Source organism: Rhinoderma darwinii, chromosome 1 (genome assembly GCF_050947455.1).
Source record: "Rhinoderma darwinii isolate aRhiDar2 chromosome 1, aRhiDar2.hap1, whole genome shotgun sequence".
Taxonomy (NCBI): domain Eukaryota; kingdom Metazoa; phylum Chordata; class Amphibia; order Anura; family Rhinodermatidae; genus Rhinoderma; species Rhinoderma darwinii.
This window is the reverse complement of record NC_134687.1, coordinates 664,356,532-664,380,046: the sequence shown is the minus strand read 5'-3', so window position 1 is coordinate 664,380,046 and position 23,515 is coordinate 664,356,532. Positions and strand designations below refer to the sequence as shown.

Sequence of the window (23,515 nt, the reverse complement as noted above, 5' to 3'; positions counted from 1 at the left end):
TATGTGCGGAGTTACATAGTTACATAGTTACATAGTTACATAGTTAGTACGGCTGAAAAAAGACACATGTCCATCAAGTTCAACCAAGGGAAGGGAAAAGGGAAGGAAAAATTTCTACACATAGGAGCTAATATTTTTTTGTTCTAGGAAATTATCTAACCCTTTTTTAAAGCCATCTACTGTCCCTGCTGTGACCAGCTCCTGCGGTAGGCTATTCCATAGATTCACAGTTCTCACTGTAAAGAAGCCTTGTCGCCTCTGCAGGTTGAACCTTTCTTTTTCCAGACGGAGGGAGTGCCCCCTTGTTTTTTGAGGGGGTTTTACAAGGAACAGGATTTCACCATATTTTTTGTATGTGCCATTAATATATTTATATAAGTTAATCATGTCCCCCCTTAGTCGTCTTTTTTCAAGGCTAAATAGGTTTAATTCTTTCAATCTTTCCTCATAACTTAAATTCTCCATGCCCCTTATTAGCTTCGTTGCTCTTCTTTGTATTTTTTCCAACTCCAGGGCATCCTTTCTATGAACTGGAGCCCAGAACTGAACTGCATATTCTAGATGAGGCCTCACTAATGCTTTGTAAAGTGGCAATATTACATCCCTGTCCCGCGAGTCCATGCCTCTTTTAATACACGACAATATCCTGCTGGCCTTTGAAGCAGCTGATTGACACTGCATGCTGTTATTGAGTTTATGATTTACAAGTACACCCAGATCCTTCTCAACAAGTGAATCCGCCAGTGTAGCGCCCCCTAGGACATATGATGCATGCAGGTTGTTGGTACCAAGATGCATAACTTTACATTTATCTACATTAAACTTCATTTGCCAAGTGGACGCCCAAACACTTAGTTTGTTTAAATCTGCCTGTAATTCATGAACATCTTCCATAGTCTGAACTATATTGCATAGCTTGGTGTCATCTGCAAAAATAGAAATAGTGCTATTAATCCCTTCCTCTATATCATTAATAAATAAGTTGAATAATAGTGGTCCCAGCACTGAACCCTGGGGTACACCACTTATAACCGGGGACCATTCAGAGAAGGAATCATTGACCACAACCCTCTGGATACGGTCCTTGAGCCAATTCTCAATCCAATTACAAACTATATTTTCTAAACCTATAGTCCTTAATTTACCCATTAGGCGTCTATGGGGGACAGTGTCAAATGCCTTTGCAAAGTCCAAAAACACTAAATCCACAGCGGCCCCTCTGTCTAGACTTCTGCTCACCTCTTCATGAAAACAGATTAGGTTAGTTTGACAACTTCTGTCCTTAGTAAAACCGTGCTGGCTGTCACATATAATGCTATTTATTGTCACATAATCCTGTATATAGTCCCTCAATAGCCCCTCAAACATTTTCCCCACGATGGATGTTAAGCTTACTGGTCTATAATTACCCGGGGAAGACCTAGAGCCCTTTTTGAAAATAGGCACCACATTTGCCCTGCGCCAGTCCCTTGGCACTATACCAGTCACTAGAGATTCTCTGAATATTATGAAAAGGGGGACAGAAATAACTGAACTAAGCTCTTTAAGAATTCTAGGGTGTAACCCATCTGGTCCCGGAGCCTTGTGCACATTTATTTTATTTAATTTAGCTTGGACCATCTCTACATTCATCCAATTCAGTATATCAACTGATATATTAACAGCACTGGCACCGGCTACATCAGCTGCTCTTTCTTCTGTTGTATATACAGAGCTAAAGAACCCATTTAGTAACTCTGCCTTCTCTTGATCCCCTGTGATCAACTCCCCATTACCATTATCTAGGGGTCCTACATGTTCAGACCTTGGATTTTTTGCATTTATATGCTTGAAGAATTTTTTAGGATTTGTTTTACTATCCTTGGCCACCTGCCTTTCATTTTGTATTTTTGCTAATTTTATTACATTTTTACAGATTTTATTAAGCTCTTTATATTTTACAAAGGCTACAGATGTACCCTCAGATTTGTATTTTTTAAATGCCCTTTTTTTGTCATGTATTGCCCCTTTCACAGAAGGTGTAAGCCATGTGGGGTTTAATTTGAGTCGTTTATACTTATTACCTGTAGGAATAAATTTTGCACTATAATAACTCAAAGTACATTTGAAAATCTCCCATTTATCATTTGTTCCATTATTTAACATTAGTTCTTCCCAGTCTATATCCTGAATTGCAGCCCTCATCCTGGGGAAATTGGCTTTCTTAAAATTAAATGTTTTTGCCCTCCCAGCCTGCGTTTGTTTTTTACAGTATAGGTAAAATGTAACTATATTATGATCACTGTTACCGAGGTTTTCACGAACATTGACATTCCCAACAAGATCTGCATTATTAGAAATGACCAGATCCAACAGAGCTTCACCTCTAGTCGGGTCTTCCACAAACTGGCCCATAAAATTTTCCTGCAACAGGTTGAGGAAATGTCTCCCCTTTGCAGTTGAAGCCGAACCATGACACCAATTAATATCCCGGAAATTAAAATCTCCCATTATCACTACAGTACCCGCCTGTGCAGCCCGCTCCATCTGTTTATATATCTGACCTTCCATCTCCTCAGTTATATTGGGGGGTCTATAGATTACACCAAAAGTAATTTTTTCAGTGTTTACCTCCCTTTCTAGTTCCACCCACAAGGTTTCAACCTCCTCACAGTCTTCACCCACTATTGTCTCTTTCACACTCGCCTTCATATCACTTCTCACATACAGACATACACCACCACCTTTCCTATTTGTCCTGTCTTTACGAAAAAGTGTAAAACCCTGTAGATTTACAGCCCAGTCATGTGAAGAGTCCAGCCATGTTTCAGCAACACCAACTATATCTATATTTTCTTCCAGTATCAAGGCCTCCAGCTCCCCCATTTTGCTTGCTAGACTTCTGGCATTTGTGAACATACACTTTAACTTGCCTGTCAGTACATCAGGGTATATGTAATATGTGAGGAGTACATCAGGATATGTGTAATATGTGAGGAGTACATCAGGATATATGTAATCTGTGAGGAGTACATCAGGGTATATGTAATATGTGAGGAGTACATCAGGGTATATGTAATGTGAGGAGTACATCAGGGTATATGTAATCTGTGAGGAGTATATCAGGATATATGTAACATGTGAGGAGTACATCAGGGTATATGTAATCTGTGAGGAGTACATCAGGGTATATGTAATATGTGAGGAGTACATCAGGGTATATATAATATGTGAGGAGTACATCAGGGTATATGTAATATGTGAGGAGTACATCAGGGTATATATAAGGTGTGCGGAGTACATAGGGGTATATGTAATCTGTGAGGAGTACATCAGGGTATATATAAGCTGTGCGGAGTACATCAGGATATATGTAATATGTGAGGAGTACATCAGGGTATATGTAATATGTGAGGAGTACATCAGGGTATATGTAATATGTGAGGAGTACATCAGGATATATGTAATATGTGCGGAGTACATCAGGGTATATATAAGGTGTGAGGAGTACATGAGGGTATAATAAGAGGGTATAATAATGGGGTAAATAATACAATTCTCCATAGATGTGGGTTACGCTGTGATGAATCCTTTATACACAGGCCGGTGTCACACTGATAAATGCTGTGCTTTCCTATCCCCTTTTGGTCCACACTCTGCACCTTTGTAGTTTGGGGTATTTTGCTGGGAAAGTGTTGTCCTGGTATAATACGGGCCTCCTCGCTTCCAGCAGATGTTTGGGCCCTTCTCTTCCTGGTTCCCAAATATTAGAGCCCTGATAATCACCTCCTGAAACAGAAGGAAAGTTCCCCTCGGACCGGCTCATCTGTATATTTTTTCATCCTCGACTAATGGGCGCCATATCTTTTTTATTTTTTCATAGACGTAGTGGTTTGAGGGCTTCTTATTAGTACCATTTTGGGGTACATGCAACTTTTTAAACACTTTTTATTCCATTTCTTTTAGGAAAACTGATCAAAAAAAGGCAATTTTTTTTTATGTGGCGTTCACTGTTCTGTATAAATCACGTTACCTTTATCCTGCCGGTTATTTTTTTGTTTTGTTGATTGAGCAGAGTAGAGGCTTATTTTTGTGGGGCGAGCTGTAGTTTTTGTTAATACATACGATTTTTTGTTACATTATTTTTTAGCGCTAAAGTGACCAAAAATAGCGATTCTGGCGGTTTCATTTTTTTTTTACGGTGTTCACCATGCGATTTAAATAATGTCATATTGTAATAATTCAGACTTTTTACGGAGGCGGTGATACCAAGTTTGTTTATTTTTTAAAATACTTTAAAAGGAAAAGTGGGAAAAGGTTTTTCTGTACACCACTAAAAAATGTTTTTAACTATTTTTAACACTTTTTATTAGTCCCTGCTCGGGATTTGAACCAGCGATCGTCAGACATACTAATGTATTGAATTATTGTCATTTTTACAGGCTCCTGGTGCCCCCCAAAATCTGACACTAAGCCCAGTGCATGACCGGAGTCATAGATCACCCTGTAGAGAACTTCTATGTGCAGTCACAGCTCCCTCAGGTCCGGCACTATGTATAACACATTGTCTGACGTGTTACTGTAATGTAGAACTAAGGAGGAACTCCACCTTACCAAACCTCCCAATTCACTTTCTAATATCATTATTACTGACCTGTGGTAACACCTCCTGGAATTTCCTCCTCCACTTCACTCTTACACGGTTGATCGCCCCTCATCCGCTCTTCTTCATCCTTCGCTTTAATATTAGTCAGATCTTCCCCCTGATTTCACATATGTAACAATTCAGTACAATACAGCAGAGAGTGCGAAGAATCTAACAGATCAACATAAGAAACCACCAAAATCTATGACCCCATCTATGACCGCAGGACCATAAAGCTCCACACCCCCCTATATAGATGTGGTATAGGGCTCAGCTTCACCTACCTGATGATTCTCTGGGACATTGTGATTTTCCTCTGGACAGTCCTGGGAATACAGAGGACTGGGACTTCTCTCTGGTGGATTTCTCCTACTGGATCCATCTGTAGGAAACACACAGTGACTGAATACCTGACTACTGTATATCTGTCTATATATCACACACTTCCCTCTACACCTGCAATTCTATGTTTATTTAATCAAAGTCTAAAGGCCGCGTCCTGAGATTTGCGGATACAGTTTACTGTGGTCGGGTACAGAGGACATTTATTAAGAGCTCCTGACAACCAAAAAAAAGTGCCCTGGTACGCCCCGGAACAATGACACCTCTGCTTATTAGGGAATTCTACATTTCAAGAGAGGGAACCCACCGTGAAGACCCTCATCTTTTATTAGTCACACAAAGTACCTGTATAAGGAAAACAACTACTCCAAGTTTTCTCTCCACAAGGGATGGGAAACCACTGAGGTGTTGGAGGAAGCTCTACGGTTTTATAACACCAAGTTTCCTTTTACCTGGTGCAGTTATGAAGAATGAGAAAATAAAAATATATGATTACATTTAGTTAATTGGTCTTCAGTGAGCCCATGACCGCACATTAGAGAGACGGACTCCCTCCTGGACAGGAAACAGAAGCTCTATAGAGAGGGAACACCCCCATCCTCCTCTGTAGCAAGATCCATGGACCTATTAGGACAAATACGTCAATATTTGTATTTATTTTTAAATGAAGACGACCCCCACTGTCCTCCTCAATATATACAATAATCAGCCATAACATTAAACCCACTGACAGGTGACGTGAAGAACATTGACAATGGCGTCTGACAAGGGAGGAGATATTTGGCAGCAAATGAACAGTTTTTAAAGTTGATGTGTTGGAAACATGGGCAGGCAAAAGAATCTGAGCGACTTTGACAATTGTGATGGCTAGACGACTGCGTCAGAATCAGCATCTCCAAAATGGAAGGTCTTCTGGGGTGTTCCTAATATGCAGTGCCTAGTACGTATCAAAAGTGGTCCAAGGAAGGACAACTGGTGAAAGGGTCATTGATGTGCGTGGGGAACAAAGGCCTGGCCGTCTGGTCCGATCCCACAGGAGAACTACTGCAGAACAAACTGTTCAAAAACATAATGCTGGCTATGATTGAAAGGTGTCGGAACACACAGAGCTCCTCTCATTGTGGCCAGCCGCATCTACACAAGCGCCATTTCACAGGAACCAGCATACTACAGTGCCTGAGGAAAGTCAAGGATATCCCTCGTCCGATCCTCTGAGGCGGAGATACACAGTATTGCAAGGATTGAGTTTGCTCAGGGAAGCTCCAGTGATAACTTTTCAGTTACATCATTGGAGCTTCTCACCTTATCCGTTTAACGGAGTCCTGTGACGGATTCCATATAGTGCCATCTGCCAGCTATAGGCTCCCATTGTAAAAAAAAATTGATGTTTAGGGTATATGTTTTTTACTGGACTCCGCAGGATGGAATAGTGTAGTGTACTACGCTATTCTATACCGTTTTATTGCTGTATACTGACGTAGATCAGCCCGACGAAGGCCAAACAGATGGTTCAGTGAGATACCTCAGGTAATGGTTCAAGGTATGGCCATAAGATTTCTTATATACAAAGATATTAAAATAATCCTATGGGCCAGTAACAGATGTGTATCAACTATGAATAATAGGGTGGCAATGTATACTGCAGATAACACAATAATGTTAGTAGAAGAGAAGAATTTCTCCTTGTCATTTACTAAACCTTTCTTACTAAGAATAATAGAATCATGAGAGGAGGGAAATGTAGGAGAACTTCACTATGGAATGACAACTTGCTCCATTTTGCCTGAATTTTGAATAATTAAACTTCAGAATTATTTTTGGATTCTAATATTTTGCTTTCTGAACACATTTAATTTTGGGCGGAGATTTTGTTGGATAATATCTGTGTTTGGAATTTTTGGAAAGCTACATTCACACTTATCTCTTCTATTGTACAGCTCACTGTGTCCCCATCCCCTGCACTGGCATTATGTTTCATTGGTCTGGCTGACATTCCTGCAGATCTACGCTGTGTCGTTGGCCATGTCATCCTAGCTGCCAGATTATTGATAGCTAAATCCTGGAAATCCCATGATCCACTTATGGTAGCGGAGCTAATCCATTTAGTGCAATTTGATTTTGTTATGGAGAAGATGGTAGCTGTACGACTGAACAAATGTAATCGTTTTCAAGCACAGTGGACTTTATGGTCTGAATATAGAGCGTCCGGAACTTCCTCCCCCTCCCCCGGAACATAAGCCTTGGTGTCTGCGGGTGGTACGTTTGGGGTTACGTGTTCATTTTTAATCAGGGGGTATAGATGTACCTGCCTGTTAGCTTGCGGGAAGGTGCTGCAGTCTTTGCCTGAGTGGGCACATACTATGGAGTGGGATTTACAGGTCTTTAACACAGGTGATAAGCTGGTTCTTTCTAGATGTTTTATTTTGCAGCCGGGACATTTGGTTCTGTTTTTGTTGATGTTTTTGATGCACTTGTTCTATATACATGCATAATAATTCTACATGATTGTATGTTAATCGATGACAATGTATAGTATTGTTAACACTGAGATGATTTATTAAATGTACTTGTGCTTCAGTTATATTTGTTTACTGAAAAATGTAATAATAAAAATGTAAATTTAAAAAAAAAATATATAAATATCTGTGTTTGACTCTAACGCACTGAGGATAAGGGGCCACAACTTCTTGTTATATTTAGTTTCAGACACAGAAAAAAAAAAAAAGTCATGTAGGATCATATGATTTATTGGCTTTTAATCATGAGCGTATGTCATTTAATATTGTACTACTTACAGGTTATGTACACCTTTGAACTGAATACTTTTTATTGCTCATTTGCTTCCTAAATGTAAAATTAAGCAACTTACTAAATTAAAATGTCATTAAAAAGGTCCTACCACTTGGCTGCTGTAGAGCCTGTGTAACTCCTGTAGACAGCTGGTCTCCTGCACATTGTAACTCAAATCCGTCACTCCACTGCTGCTGGTAACTGACTCAACCGCTCTCCCGCCTTCCTCCTATCTTTTTTTAGTGTTAGAGATAGCCGTGTGTGTGTGTGTGGGGGGGGGGGGGTTGTACATAGCAGGTCCGAGTATAGAGAAATCATCTTGATAGCCTGTTTGCACTCCTTCCTATCTTCACTATGATACTAACAGCTTGTGTGATCTTATCTGTGCAACCCTCCATTGCTATCTCTAAGGGTATGTGCCCACACACTAATTACGTCTGTAATTGACGGACGTATTTCGGCCGCAAGTACCGGACCGAACACAGTGCAGGGAGCCGGGCTCCTAGCATCATACTTATATACGACGCTAGGAGTCCCTGCCTCGCTGCAGGACAACTGTCCCGTACTGAAAACATGATTACAGTACGGGACAGTTGTCCGGCAGTGAGGCAGGGACTCCTAGCGTCGTACATAAGTATGATGCGAGGAGCCCGGCTCCCTGCACTGTGTTCGGTCCGGTACTTGCGGCCGAAATACGTCCGTCAATTACGGACGTAATTAGTGTGTGTGCACATACCCTAACACTGAGAGAAGGGAGGGGGAAGAGCAGTAGAGTCAGCCATTAGGAGCAGTGCACTGACGGATTTGAGTTAGAATTTGCAGGAGACCAACTGTCTACAGGGGTTTTGCAAAGTCCACAGCAGCCAAATGGTAGGAAATGGTAATGAAGACTATTTAGAAAGTTGCTTAATTTTGCAATGAGAAAGAAAATTAACAATAAAAAAAATGTGTATATAGCCTTTAAAAGGAACCGGTTAGTAGATTTAAAGGCAGTAAACCACCAGTATGCAGTCATGAAGCCGGAGTTTAGTGCTGTAAACCTGCCTACCTCAAAAAAAGGACATTTAGGGAATGGTTAGTAAAGTAAATGACAACTTACCGGAAGAAGTCCAGCAGCATCGGGTGCATGCACATATGAAGCCGAAGACACTACACCTCACTTTACTGCACATGCGCAGTGAACCGTCCTCTGCTTCATATGCGCCTGATGTCGCTCCCGAGCTCCTTTCGGTAAGTTGTAATTTACTTTACTAACTATTCCCTAATGTCTGTTTATGAGGTAGGCAGGTATTGAACACTAGACCCCGGCTGTATATCGGTATGCTGGTGGTTTAGTGGCTCCAAACCTACTGACAGGTTCCCTTAGTTTTTATTGGTTGATCAAGGTTTCTTAGAAGGTGTGAAGCTCTACTGTATCGATATCAATGTATTTCTATGTTATTAATTATGGTATAAAATCAGCTGCACGTCCCGAATATGTTATAGAATCACTGGTTGTGCAATTCCCAAAAGTCTGCTGGAGATCGTCTGGAGAGAGTGTGCAAATAAAACCTCAACCCCAAATCCGTCACAACTCTGATCGAAAGAATCTAAGGCTACTCTGAGGTATTCGCCAGAGCCCACCGCAAGGCGGAATGGTTTTTGATGCACAGAACCCAGGTTGTTCTAACAGAGTTCAGTGTTGTATAAGGGGTGCAATGCAGGCTACACCTGAACAGGTAACCAGACAGCCAGAGGGTAAACAGAAAGTCCAAAAGAGAGCTAATGGAAATAAGGTACAGCAGAGGTCACAACCAGCCGGGAGCAGATAATCAAAACCGGTAAACAAGGGGTTAACGAGAGACACGCCGAGGTCAGTTTCTTAAAGACACAGACGCTTCTTAACAGAATACAGTTAAATCAGAACAAAATCTTAAGGGCGTCTGGTCTCCTTACACAAGGTTAGAAGCTGATACCCAAATGACAGGGGGCTCATATTAACCCCTTCCAGGATCACTCCTTACATGTTCAGCACAGACAGGAGGTAAAGTAAGGAACGTCTGTTTGCCACTCAGGCATTGACCCCATCAGGAACGTCTGACAAACTCTCCGATTTTATGAGCAGAATGACAAAGGGAAATCATTGTGTGTGGGCGGGGGGAGCAGGACTCACAGGCTTTCTCTAGGAGTCCTGGCAGTATTTATACCGTTCTTTACATGAAAATGCTGAATGATGTCATGGAAAACGTTATATCCCAGATCTCAGCGTCTACCCCCCGATCCTATCCTCTGATAGGGCAACATAAGAGACCTGACACATCCACACTAAATGGATTGTTCTAACTGGACAAATCTTCTCAAAAATGAAGCTGGTCCAGAGAGTAGCCGTGCGCCATGGGACCTGCTGATGGAAGATCCGACTATCAGCTCATATCACCGGACAAAACTGCGGGCGGTCACATAATTAATATGTATGTAATATTACACAACGCCCAATCACATGAACCCCAACAATATAATACAATGGAAGCCGCTCTTTAACTCTATCACTGCTTGTCCGGAGCTGTGCTCATGCAGGGGGAAAAGTACTGAGCGCAGCTCGGACAGTAGTGTTACTGCAGGGAAAACGGCGTGTAATGATCAGCAGCTTCTCCCTGCACGGTAACAGTAAAGTTTAGCAGTCCATGACCACCCTGACCAGGTCTTCTACATTTCTAGCGTCCTGCTGCTGGATTCCGCTTGTTCTTGAGTTCAATCCTCCTGAAACTCCATTCCAATAAAATGTTTAAAATAAAATGTAACGGAGAGTAAAATAAATAAAGAATTATATCTCCGCACACACATTGTTCAACCTGTTTTACTTACAATCGGACAGATCCCTGGATCCACATTCCTCATTACTACCAGTGACCCTGTGTATTGTGTCTTACAGGGAAGATCTTTAACCCTTTCTTATCTCTCTCCACACCTTACCATTACCAAATCCTGTGGGAGCAGGTTCCATGACTTTACGGTTCGGACAGTGATGTGCGGCATTAGGACGTTGTCATGAAATTGCATTCAACTCATCTGAATGTGGTTACTACAAATTCATGCACCTGCTGCAGAAAGAACCACATTCAGATATATGGAAACTTCTGCGTGTGAACATAACCTAGTGCAGCACTGCAGCAAAGCGTGGAACGTGTGATCAGAGATCAGGAATCACCTGTTTATACTGCACATGACGAAATTAACACTTCAACAAATAAACAAACAAAATATAATATCTATATCTTCTCACCTTGCGATGTGCGCGGCCGGTAGTCCTCCATCATGACCTCCTCGTACAGATCCTTGTGTCCTTCTAGATACTCCCACTCCTCCATGGAGAAATAGACAGTGACATCCTGACACCTTATAGGAACCTGACACACACAATGATACAGTCATCACCCAGACACCTCCAGTGCTGTTACTGTAGAATTTCCCAGCATTCCCAGCAGTGTCACCTCTCCAGTCAGCAGCTCAGTCATCTTGTAGATCAGTTCTAAGATCTTCTTCTCATGTATCCGGGAGTGAGGGGGAGGCTCTGTGATGGGGCTCTGACTACTGCTCCATCCTCCTGACTCATGGATGATGGGAGTCGTACAGTCACCCGATGTCTTCTTTACTATTGTGTACTCCTGTGTATGGAGAGAGACACTTAGAGAACTGAGCACAGTATTCCCCCCTCAGTAGAGAGAGGGAGATTGTGACCCCGCTGTATGGAGCTCTAGTGACCCCACATCTGTAATACTGGAGACCTCACCTACAAAAAGATAGAGAAAATAGAACGAGGCCAAAACTAAAAAGGAAATAATATTGGGGGGACTGGATGGACCATGTGCTCTCCTCCTGCCGTCATCTTATATGTTTCTATATAGAGGTCATCCTGATCCTCCTGGTTCCTTGTCATTCTCACTGCTCTACAACATTACTATTGCTGCATTGGTGACATGAGACATAACTGACCATATTGGTGGCTGATCTTCAGCTTTTCTGCTGGTGGCTTCTTGACGTCACTTGGAAGGTCTGGACGCTGTTATACAGGACACTGGATTCTTCCTATTACTTCCTATTATGTATTGTCCCTTCCCTATGTGTGACTTGTTCTATAATGTAGAAAAGTTTACCTCTCCGCTCAACAGGTAGATGATCTCCAAGGTGAAGTCTAATATTCTTCTGCTCATCTCATTCCTGTCCTTGTCCATCCTTGGTGGGTCACTCAGAAGAAGGAACGTTGTGGAGGAGAAGATGAGAAAACTGGAGGAACTGGAGGATCTAGTACTGCAGACGTCTTTATGGAGAAAGGAGAAGATGGAAATCATACAGGGGACAACATCATGTGTGACATACAGAACCTCACTTATTCATCATTGAGAGAAACATCTTCTCAGAGCCGTCACCACATGGAATAAAGGGATATTCCCAACACGGACATTTCTCCCCAGGATATGCCAGAAATGTCTGATAGACGCGGCTCCACCTCTGGCCGTGCTCGGCTGTTTCTGGAACTCCTATACAAGTGAATGGAGAGAGTCGTGCACATGTGTGGTCACCTCTCCATTCATTCTCCACCTGGATGCTGTCATCACCTCACCAGGCGGGTCAGGGGACCCCCGTTCTCCACATAGAGGTGGGACCCCCACATATCAGACATTTATGGAATATCTCTCAGGTGAGAAGAGTAAAATGAAGACACCCCCCCAGACAATGAAGACCTGACTCCTGACAACCTGACACATGGCGGATACTGGGGAGACATTGCTGACATCTCACAAGACGTGGTGCACACTATGCAGTCAGTGTTTGATATGAACTGTGAGGTTCTGCAGCAGCTGAGGTGACATTATATACAGAACATGCAGTGTGATCTCTTCTCACCTAAGTGTTTGGGAGGGGGCTCCTCTGTGAGATCGTCCTCACCTCGTGATTGTGGAGTAATGATGAGTTCTCAATCTCAATTGTGAAGAGAAAGAAAAAAAAACTTCACCTTACAAAGCGTTTTATTCTGGATGTTTTTGAACTATAAACTATTAACTATTTCACTTATAAATGATATTGTTAGGGATCTGCCAGGTACTTCATCTAGGTATACTCCTGGGATTAATCAATCCACACCTGAGGCCAGACCTGTTCGACTGACACCATCTCCCACCAACCAGGGTGGCAGGCTCAGGAGTGGGAGAGCCTATCGCGGCCTGGTCTGTCGGAGTTAGCTCCGCCCCCTGTCCTTTATTACCTGCCCTGTTCTCTCCCTCAGCGCTTGTAATTCTTTTGGATTCCTGGCCCCACTGCTGCTTGCTCCAGCCTGCTTCTGCCGTGCTTCTGCCTTGCTGCAGTTCTGCTTGACCTGCTTTGCTTTGCCCCTGGCTTGCTTCTGTCTCCGTGCCCACTTGGGTGTACTCACTTCGTCCTGGTCCTGACTGTTCGTTCGCCGCTCCGTTTCCTCGTGGCGTTCCGTGGCTACTGCCCCTTCCCTTGCGTGTTCCCTGTTTGTTTTCCTGTGCACTTAGACAGCGTAGGGACCGCCGCCCAGTTGTACCTCGTCGCCTAGGGCGGGTCGTTGCAAGTAGGCAGGGACAGGGCGGTGGGTAGATTAGGGCTCACTTTCCCTTCACCTCCTTCCTGCCATTACATAATTACAAGCCCTTACCTAGTCTACCATTTCTCCTACGCTGACGCTATCATGGACCCCCTTGAGACCCTGACCCAGCAGATGCAGGGCCTCTCCCTGCAGGTCCAGGCCCTGGCCCAAAGGGTCAATCAGGGTGACGCTGCTTTAGTAGTACCCCGCACCTCACCTCTAGAACCCGACCTCAAGTTACCTGACCGGTTCTCAGGGGACCGTAAGACGTTTCTCTCCTTCCGGGAGAGTTGCAGACTGTATTTCCGCCTAAAGCCCCACTCCTCAGGTTCCGAGAACCAGCGGGTGGGTATCATCATATCCCGACTCCAGGAAGGGCCCCAAGAGTGGGCCTTCTCCTTGGCTCCTGACGCCCCTGAACTTTCCTCTGTTGATCGTTTTTTCTCTGCCCTCGGACTCATTTACGACGAGACTGACAGGACTGCTTTAGCCGAGAGTCAGCTGGTGACCTTACGTCAGGGTAGGAAACCGGTTGAGGAATACTGTTCTGATTTTAGGAAGTGGTGCGTAGCTTCTCAGTGGAACGATCCGGCCCTAAGGTGCCAGTTTAGGTTAGGATTATCTGACGCCCTGAAGGATCTGCTGGTTAGCTACCCCTCGTCTGACTCCCTTGACCAGGTTATGGCCCTAGCAGTACGACTTGACCGACGTCTCAGGGAACGTCAGCTAGAACGCTTCAGTGTGCTCCCCTCTGACTTTTCTGCGATCCCCCCCGAGGTCCCGTCTCCTCGCCCCTCCACGGAGGACTCGGAGATACCTATGCAACTCGGGGCCTCCATGTCCCCTCGACAACATAGGGAGTTTCGCAGAATGAATGGTCTCTGCTTCTACTGTGGGGACGACAAGCATCTACTGAACACCTGTCCCAGGCGCAAGAATAAGAAGCCCGAAAACTTCCGCGCCTAAGTGATCATCGGGGAGGTCACTTGGGCGCACAGGTATTTCCCGTTAATGTGAAACGCAATAAAATTTTGCTTCCCTTTCAGGTCTCGTTTGCTGGCCGGTCTGCCACGGGCAGTGCTTTCGTGGATTCTGGCTCATCTGCTAATATCATGTCTGTGGAATTTGCTATGTCTCTAAAGATGCCTTGTATTGATTTACCTTATCCTATCCCTGTAGTAGGAATCGACTCAACTCCCCTTGCTAATGGTTATTTTACTCAGCATACTCCTGTTTTTGAACTCCTGGTTGGCTCCATGCATTTGGAGCAGTGCTCTGTACTGGTGATGCAGGGATTATCGTCTGATCTGGTATTAGGTCTTCCCTGGTTGCAGTTGCATAATCCCACGTTTGATTGGAATACTGGGGATCTCACCAACTGGGGTAATGAATGTCTTATGTCATGTCTTTCTGTTAACTCTATTTCTCCCCGGGAGGAGGTAAACACGCTTCCTGAGTTTGTTCAGGACTTCGCCGATGTGTTTTCTAAGGAGGCCTCCGAGGTGTTGCCCCCCCATAGAGATTACGATTGCGCTATCGATTTGGTGCCTGGTGCCAAGCTTCCTAAGGGTAGGATATTTAATCTTTCATGTCCTGAACGTGAAGCTATGAGGGTGTATATCCAAGAATGCCTGGCCAAGGGTTTCATTCGCCCCTCGACTTCTCCTGTAGGTGCTGGCTTCTTCTTCATGGGGAAGAAGGATGGTGGTCTTAGGCCGTGCATTGATTATCGTAACCTGAATAAGGTCACCGTAAGGAACCAGTACCCACTTCCTTTGATTCCGGATCTTTTTAATCAGGTTCAGGGAGCCCAATGGTTTTCTAAGTTCGATCTACGGGGGGCATATAACCTTATCCGCATCAAAGAGGGGGATGAGTGGAAAACTGCGTTCAACACACCCGAGGGTCATTTCGAATACCTGGTCATGCCCTTTGGGTTGTGTAATGCCCCTGCTGTCTTCCAGAATTTTATTAATGAAATCCTGAGAGAGTACCTGGGTAATTTTCTTGTTGTGTACCTTGATGACATACTGGTGTTTTCCAAGGACTGGTCCTCCCACGTGGAGCATGTCAGGAAGGTGCTCCAGGTCCTTCGGGAGAATAATCTGTTTGCTAAGACTGAAAAATGTGTCTTTGGGGTACAGGAGATACCATTTTTAGGGCAAATCCTCACTCCTCATGAATTCTGCATGGACCCTGCCAAGGTTCAGGCTGTGGCGGAATGGGTCCAACCTGCCTCCCTTAAGGCGTTACAGTGTTTTTTAGGGTTCGCCAACTATTACAGGAGATTTATTGCCAACTTCTCGGTCGTCGCTAAGCCTCTTACGGACCTTACCCGCAAGGGTGCTGATGTCCTCCATTGGCCCCCTGAGGCCGTCCAGGCCTTTGAGACTCTCAAGAAGTGCTTTATCTCGGCCCCCGTGCTGATTCAGCCCAACCAAGAGGAGCCATTTATTGTGGAGGTTGACGCTTCCGAGGTGGGAGTGGGGGCCGTCTTGTCCCAGGGTACCAGCTCCCTCACCCATCTCCGCCCCTGTGCTTACTTCTCTAGGAAGTTTTCGCCCACGGAGAGTAACTATGATATTGGCAACCGCGAACTTCTAGCCATTAAATGGGCTTTTGAGGAGTGGCGGCACTTCCTGGAGGGGGCCAGACACCAGGTAACGGTCCTTACGGATCACAAGAATCTGGTTTTCCTAGAATCGGCCCGGAGGCTTAATCCTAGACAAGCTCGGTGGGCACTATTCTTTACCAGATTTAATTTCTTGGTTACCTATAGGGCTGGGTCCAAGAATATTAAGGCTGATGCTCTGTCACGTAGTTTCATGGCCAATCCTCCTTCCGAAAAGGATCCTGCTTGTATTTTACCCCCTGGTATAATCGTCTCTGCCACGGATTCTGATTTAGCTTCTGATATCGCGGCTGATCAGGGTGCAGCTCCCGGGAACGTCCCTGGGGACAAACTGTTTGTTCCCCTGCAATACCGGCTGAGGGTACTCAGGGAAAACCATGACTCCGCTCTATCTGGTCATCCTGGCATCTTGGGCACCAAACACCTCATTACCAGAAACTATTGGTGGCCTGGGTTGCCTAAAGACGTTAGGGCTTACGTCGCCGCTTGTGAGGTTTGCGCTAGGTCCAAAACCCCTAGGTCCCGACCTGCGGGCCTACTACGTTCCTTGCCCATTCCCCAGAGGCCTTGGACCCATATCTCCATGGATTTTATCACCGATTTGCCTCCATCTCAGGGCAAGTCGGTGGTGTGGGTGGTAGTCGACCGCTTCAGCAAGATGTGCCACTTTGTGCCCCTTAAGAAGCTACCTAACGCCAAGACGTTAGCTTCTTTGTTTGTGAAACACATCCTGCGTCTCCATGGGGCCCCAGTCAATATCGTTTCTGACAGAGGGGTACAATTTGTTTCCTTATTTTGGAGAGCTTTTTGTAAAAAGTTGGAGATTGATCTGTCCTTCTCCTCCGCCTTCCATCCCGAAACTAATGGCCAAACGGAAAGGACCAACCAATCCCTGGAACAATATTTAAGGTGTTTCATCTCTGACTGTCAATTCGATTGGGTCTCATTCCTTCCCCTTGCTGAATTTTCCCTGAATAACCGGGTCAGTAACTCGTCAGGGGTCTCCCCGTTTTTCTGTAATTTCGAGTTTAACCCAAGGTTCTCCTCCGTCTCCCCTGGTTGTTCCAATAATCCTGAGGTAGAGGATGTTCATCGGGAACTGTGCACTGTCTGGGCCCAGGTTCAGAAGAACCTAGAGGCGTCCCAGAGCGCACAAAAGATTCAGGCGGATAGTAGACGTTCTGCTAACCCCCGGTTTGTCGTCGGGGATTTGGTCTGGTTGTCGTCCAGGAACTTGCGCCTTAAGGTCCCGTCCAGGAAGTTTGCTCCCCGATTTATTGGACCTTATAAGATCATTGAAGTCCTCAACCCTGTATCCTTCCGTCTGGAGCTCCCCCCATCCTTTCGCATACATGACGTCTTCCATGCCTCCCTCCTTAAACGCTGCTCCCCGTCCTGGTCCCCCTCGAGGATACCTCCTGTTCCCGTTCTCACCCCTGAGGGGGTGGAATTCGAGGTGGCCAAGATTATGGACAGTAGGATGGTCCAGGGCTCCCTCCAGTACCTGGTCCATTGGAGAGGATACGGGCCGGAGGAGAGGACTTGGGTACCTGCCCGTGATGTTCACGCTGGGGTATTGATCAGGAGGTTCCACCTTCTCTTCCCCACTAAACCGGGTCCCCTTAGTAAGGGTCCGGTGGCCCCTCATAAAAGGGGGAGTACTGTTAGGGATCTGCCAGGTACTTCATCTAGGTATACTCCTGGGATTAATCAATCCACACCTGAGGCCAGACCTGTTCGACTGACACCATCTCCCACCAACCAGGGTGGCAGGCTCAGGAGTGGGAGAGCCTATCGCGGCCTGGTCTGTTGGAGTTAGCTCCGCCCCCTGTCCTTTATTACCTGCCCTGTTCTCTCCCTCAGCGCTTGTAATTCTTTTGGATTCCTGGCCCCACTGCTGCTTGCTCCAGCCTGCTTCTGCCGTGCTTCTGCCTTGCTGCAGTTCTGCTTGACCTGCTTTGCTTTGGCCCTGGCTTGCTTCTGTCTCCGTGCCCGCTTGGGTGTACTCACTTCGTCCTGGTCCTGACTGTTCGTTCGCCGCTCCGTTTCCTCGTGGCGTTCCGTGGCTACTGCCCCTTCCCTTGCGTGTTCCCTGTTTGTTTTCCTGTGCACTTAGACAGCGTAGGGACCGCCGCCCAGTTGTACCTCGTCGCCTAGGGCGGGTCGTTGCAAGTAGGCAGGGACAGGGCGGTGGGTAGATTAGGGCTCACTTTCCCTTCACCTCCTTCCTGCCATTACAGATATGAAATGTTAAATACTTTTGTGTCAAAAAAGACAAAAGTATAATAGGTATGATACCTTTATTGGCTAACCATAAAAGTTCTATATTCGGCTTTCAGAGCACAGAGGCCCCTTCTTCAGGCAGTTTACAAATGAATGACTTAGAAAAAAGCACAACATTTAGATGTTACACAAAGACAATTAGTACATGAGGTGATACATCATTAAGATAAGCCGGGGCAATAAAATGGAGGTTATAGGGGTGATGACTTAGGAGTTAAGGCATCTGGAGTCAGTCTGATGGGGGACGTGACGTGTGTCCATGTAGTGGCTCATAAATCCTGGTGTTAGATTGAGGCCTTGTGTCAATGACTGGAATTTTATCATCATCTTGAATTCCCAAATTTTTCTTTCTCTGTTGTTTTTAAAATGACCCTTCAGAATGAGTACCTTTAAATCTGCCAAACTGTGATCAGGTCCAGAGAAGTGTTTTCCCACGGGTGTATCCACCTCCTGTTTTATTGTATGTCTGTGAAGATTCATCCTGGTTTGTAGTTTTTGTGTTTTCTCTCCGATGTAGATTCCTTTATCTATGCACCTTGCACACAGGATCATGTACACTACATTGGAGGATGTACAGGAGAACGTGCCAGTGATTTTATAGTCCTGCTGCGTGTTTGGTATCTGGATGGTGTTTGATGACCAGATGTTGGTACAGGTCTTGCATTTTCTACTGTTGCAAGGAAAAGTGCCAGTCTCTGATGGTGGTGAGAGGGCACTTCTGACCAGGAGATTCCTTAGGTTTGGTGGCTGTTTGTAGGCAAGGAGTGGTAAATCTGGGAATATTTCCTTCAGTTTATTGTCTTTGTTAAATATAGGTTGGAGATCAGCAGCAATTTTCCTCAAGATGTTCATTTGTGGGTTGTATATGACCACTAGGGGCACCCTGCTGTTGTCTTCCTTCTTTTTGTACTCCAGAAGATTGCTCCTTGGAATTCTTGTTGCTCTGTAGATCTGATCATCTATAATCCTTGGATGGTATCCCTGTTGTAAGAATGTATTCCTCAGTGATAGCAGGTGTTGTTTTGTGTCTTCACAGTCTGAACAGATCCGTATGTATCGCAGAGCCTGGCTGTAGATGATGGATTTCTTTATGTGTCTCGGATGGAAGCTGTTCCATCTCAGATATGCTGGACGGCCTGTAGGTTTATGGTAGATTGTTGTTTGTATGGTATTGTCTCTCATGTATATGGTCATGTCCAGAAAATGTATTTGAGATGTAGAGTAGTTGAGAGTGAGTTTGATGGTAGGATGGAACTTGTTGAAGTTTTTATGGAAAGAAAGCAGTTCATGTTCAGAGCCTGTCCAGATTATCAGCAGGTCATCAATGTACCGGAAATATGCTAGAGGTTTAGGATTTTTTTACAACAAGAAAAGAACCATCCAAAATGAGATTAATTCCCTAAGTAATACAATACAAGGACCTGGATCAAGTCTAACCAAGCAAGTATTAAAGGAATTCTACAATAAATGACAAAATCAACTTATCATCTGCAAACAAAAGAAACTCCGCAGACTAAGGAAGAAATCGGGTCTCAAAATACAAGAAGGAAAGCAAAATCCACATAACCATTTGGATATACCATCCTCTGTTGTAAACCTCTCTCAGTATGAACCAAGCAAAATGGAAATGAATGTTCTATCTAAAGGACTTACATTTTGTCCCACTAAACCACTTGACAGAGCCCAGTTTTGCAGTGACTTCCGCAGATTACGGCTGAAAGAATTCTTTTCTGACAAAACAGATATGACATCACAAGCCGGGATGGGAAAAGAAACATCAAGAAAGAGGAAGACGACAAACTGGACCCCACAACCTGGATACAATCAAACTCTGGATTACTACATAGACTGCTTCAGAAAAAAAATTAAATCTGAGATCTTGGACCAACAACACAAAGTAACACACAATCTCAGCATGGAGATACATGATCCTGTGTACAAGGTGCATCAATAAAGGAATCTACATCGGAGAGAAAACACAAAAACTACAAACCAGGATGAATCTTCACAGACATACAATAAAACAGGAGGTGGATACACCCGGGGAAAACACTTCTCTGGACCTGATCACAGTTTGGCAGATTTAAATGTACTCATTCTGAAGGGTCATTTTAAAAACAACAGAGAAAGAAAAATTTGGGAATTCAAGATGATGATAAAATTCCAGTCATTGACACAAGGCCTCAATCTAACACCAGGATTTATGAGCCACTACATGGACACACGTCACGTCCCCCATCAGACTGACTCCAGATGTCATCACCCCTATAACCTCAGTTTTATTGCCCCGGCTTATCTTAATGATGTATCACCTCATGTACTAATTGTCTTTGTGTAACATCTAAATGTTGTGCTTTTTTCTAAGTCATTCATTTGTAAACTGCCTGAAGAAGAAGCCTCTGTGCTCTGAAAGCCGCATATAGAACTTTTATGGTTAGCCAATAAAGGTATCATACCTATTAGACTTTTGTCTTTTTTGACACAAAAGTATTTAACATTTCATATTGTCTCTGGCTAACACGGTACTACACTATTTTTTACTGTACTTATAAATGATGATATTTTACGACTTCTTTCAGCGTGAAGTATAAGGAGCTCAGAAACATTATTGTAAAGTGTCTTCCCATTTGCGGTCAGGACTGGATGACATTATTCGGGATGGTGTACGAGTTATTCCAGAGAGACCCAAACACGAGGACAACGTCTCCCCCGAGTTTATGTGAGAGTGAAATACGGAGTCATACTTGTCTCACCACTGAAGGTTATTTCCACCGTGGTCATAAAAAGCCGATCCTGGAATTATAAGGGTATGTTCACACGGCCAAATTTCAGACGTATACGAGGCGTATTATGCCTCGTTTTACGTCTGAAAATACGGCTCCAATACGTCGGCAAACATCTGCCCATTCATTTGAATGGGTTTGCCGACGTACTGTGCAGACGACCTGTTATTTACGCGTCGTCGTTTGACAGCTGTCAAACGACGACGCGTAAAAATACAGCCTCGTCAAAAGAAGTGCAGGACACTTCTTTGGACGTTTTTGGAGCTGTTTTCTCATAGACTCCAATGAAAACAGCTCCAAAAACGGACGTAAAAAACGCCGCGAAAACGGCGCGAAAAACGCCGCGAAAAATGCGAGTTGGTAAAAAAACGTCTGAAAAGCAGGGTCTGTTTTCCCTTGAAAACAGCTCTGGATTTTCAGACGTTTTTGTTGACTACGTGTGAACATACCCTGAGGGTATGTTCACACGGCGGGGGTCCGTAACGGCTGAAATTACGGGGATGTTTCAGCCTGAAAACATCACCGTAATTTCAGCCGTACCGGCATGTGCAGGCGCTTGAACGCCGCGTCAATTACGGCCGTAATTAGCGCTGCTATTCATTGGAGTCAATGAATAACGGCTCCAATTACGGCCAAAGAAGTGACAGGTCACTTCTTTGACGCGGGCGTCTATTTACGCGCCGTCATTTGACAGCGGCGCGTAAATTTACGCCTCGTGTGAACAGACAAACGTCTGCCCATTGCTTTCAATGGGCAGATGTTTGTCAGCGCTATTGAGGCGCTATTTTCGGGCGTAATTCGGGGCAAAAACGCCCGAATTACGTCCGTAAATAGGCCGTGTGAACATACCCTAACAGAGCTACAAATAGTTCTTCATCTTGTACAGATAATGGGGTGTCACTAGTAAGACAGATATAGATTATACACATCACGTCATTTATCTCATCCGCTCTCTACAATGTCAGGGTCAATATGTCAGTCGTACAACATTAATGGTGCGAATACAGAAACCTCTTCTAGAGAGTAACAAGAAAGACGCCAGAAATCCATCAGTCATGTCCAAAGGCGGCCATCCCCATGACAACACTGAACGTCATGGTGCGGGGAGAGAAGTATGGAGCGGGTTTACAGGCAGCTGACACCTCGCACTAACAGCCAGGATCAGAGAGAACGCCGATCCCGGACATTTAAAGGGAACCTGTCACCAGCATTTCACCTATTAAACCAGCAATACCTGGTGGTAGTGGGTGAAAAAACATTTCTATACAACCTATAATTGGCTCTGTAGCTTTAGTATTCCGTTTTTTAGTGTTCCCACCTTGTATGCTAATGAGCATAAAATAGTCATATCTTCATTCCTCAAGTCTTTCCGAGGTTACCCCGCCTCTGTACTATTGATTGACAGCTCCTCGCCTTCCCCAGCACACAAAATCCTGTGCTTGTGCATTGATGTCCTCTTCTGGGGTTTGCGCAGAGAGGGACACCGGATTATTAAGATAAAAGGCGCAAAATGTTTGCCGACCGTTATTTACAGTCGGAGAAGGAGTTTAGGAGAGGGGATAACGGCAATGGACTTTTGAAAGCAGCGGCCAGTGAGGGATAAGTAAATTTCAATAGGTGAAATGCCAGTGACAGGTTCCCTTTAACTACTTAGATGCTGCGGTCAATAGCGACTGCAGAATCTAAGCTTTTAGAAGAGGGGGTGGTCCTCTCTGACAACTCATCGACCCCTCGCCATGCAAACACGTGGTATGAATGGTTGTCATGGCAGCCTGTGGGGGGGGGTAATGTAGGTCCGCCATTTTTCTGCTCCTATTAACCCCTTAATCTTAATCACGATATACTGCGATACATTAGTATCATAGTGTATTGCACCAGCGATCTAATCCGCACTAGTTCACGTCCCCCAGGGGAGTAATAAATATTTTTTAATAAAAAAAAAAAAAAAACATTTTTTTCCTCTAAAGTAAAGTAAAAACCAAAATGATATTCATAACTGGGATCACCGCATCCGTAAAAGTCAAAACCATTACAATATAACATTATTTACCCCGCACGGTGAACGCTGTAACAAACAAGACATGAATTGCTGTTTTTTGGTCACCTCAGCAGCAAAAAAAAGTACAAACCTACAACCCGCCCCGTAAAAAATAATCCCCAACACCGCTCTATCAACGAAAAAATTTAAAAACGTAGAAAAGGAGTGAAAAACTAAACTAAACTGGCCTGGTCATTAAGGGGTTAACCTGCGGTGCGGATTATAAACACGCAGAATATCGGATTTATACCGCGGATTCGCGGTGCATTTGTTGCAGAATTTCCCCATTAAGTTCAATGGGAAAGTCAAGTTCCACAACAAACGCCATTGTTCCCAGAATCCTCTGCGGCTCCACCGCGTGTTCACAGCAACGCTGCAGGTTACACATATATAAAAAAGAAGGCGTCATGTGACCCATGCAGCCAATCACAGGATG

The 23,515-nt window shown here is 44.5% G+C and overlaps 1 protein-coding gene across 1 annotated transcript in view; it reads right to left on the bottom strand.

The window, feature by feature from the left end:
* Positions 1 to 23,515, bottom strand: part of LOC142664692 (uncharacterized) — a 66,580-nt gene that overhangs the window by 22,023 nt on the left and 21,042 nt on the right. The window contains exons 2-6 of the mRNA XM_075843942.1: positions 11,890 to 12,053; positions 11,227 to 11,400; positions 11,019 to 11,142; positions 4,909 to 5,006; positions 4,634 to 4,742 (exon numbers count right to left, since the gene is read on the bottom strand). Coding sequence (XP_075700057.1) covers positions 4,634 to 4,742; positions 4,909 to 5,006; positions 11,019 to 11,142; positions 11,227 to 11,400; positions 11,890 to 11,967 — 583 coding nt within the window. The 5' untranslated portion in view covers positions 11,968 to 12,053. The remainder of the gene's footprint in view (positions 1 to 4,633; positions 4,743 to 4,908; positions 5,007 to 11,018; positions 11,143 to 11,226; positions 11,401 to 11,889; positions 12,054 to 23,515) is intronic.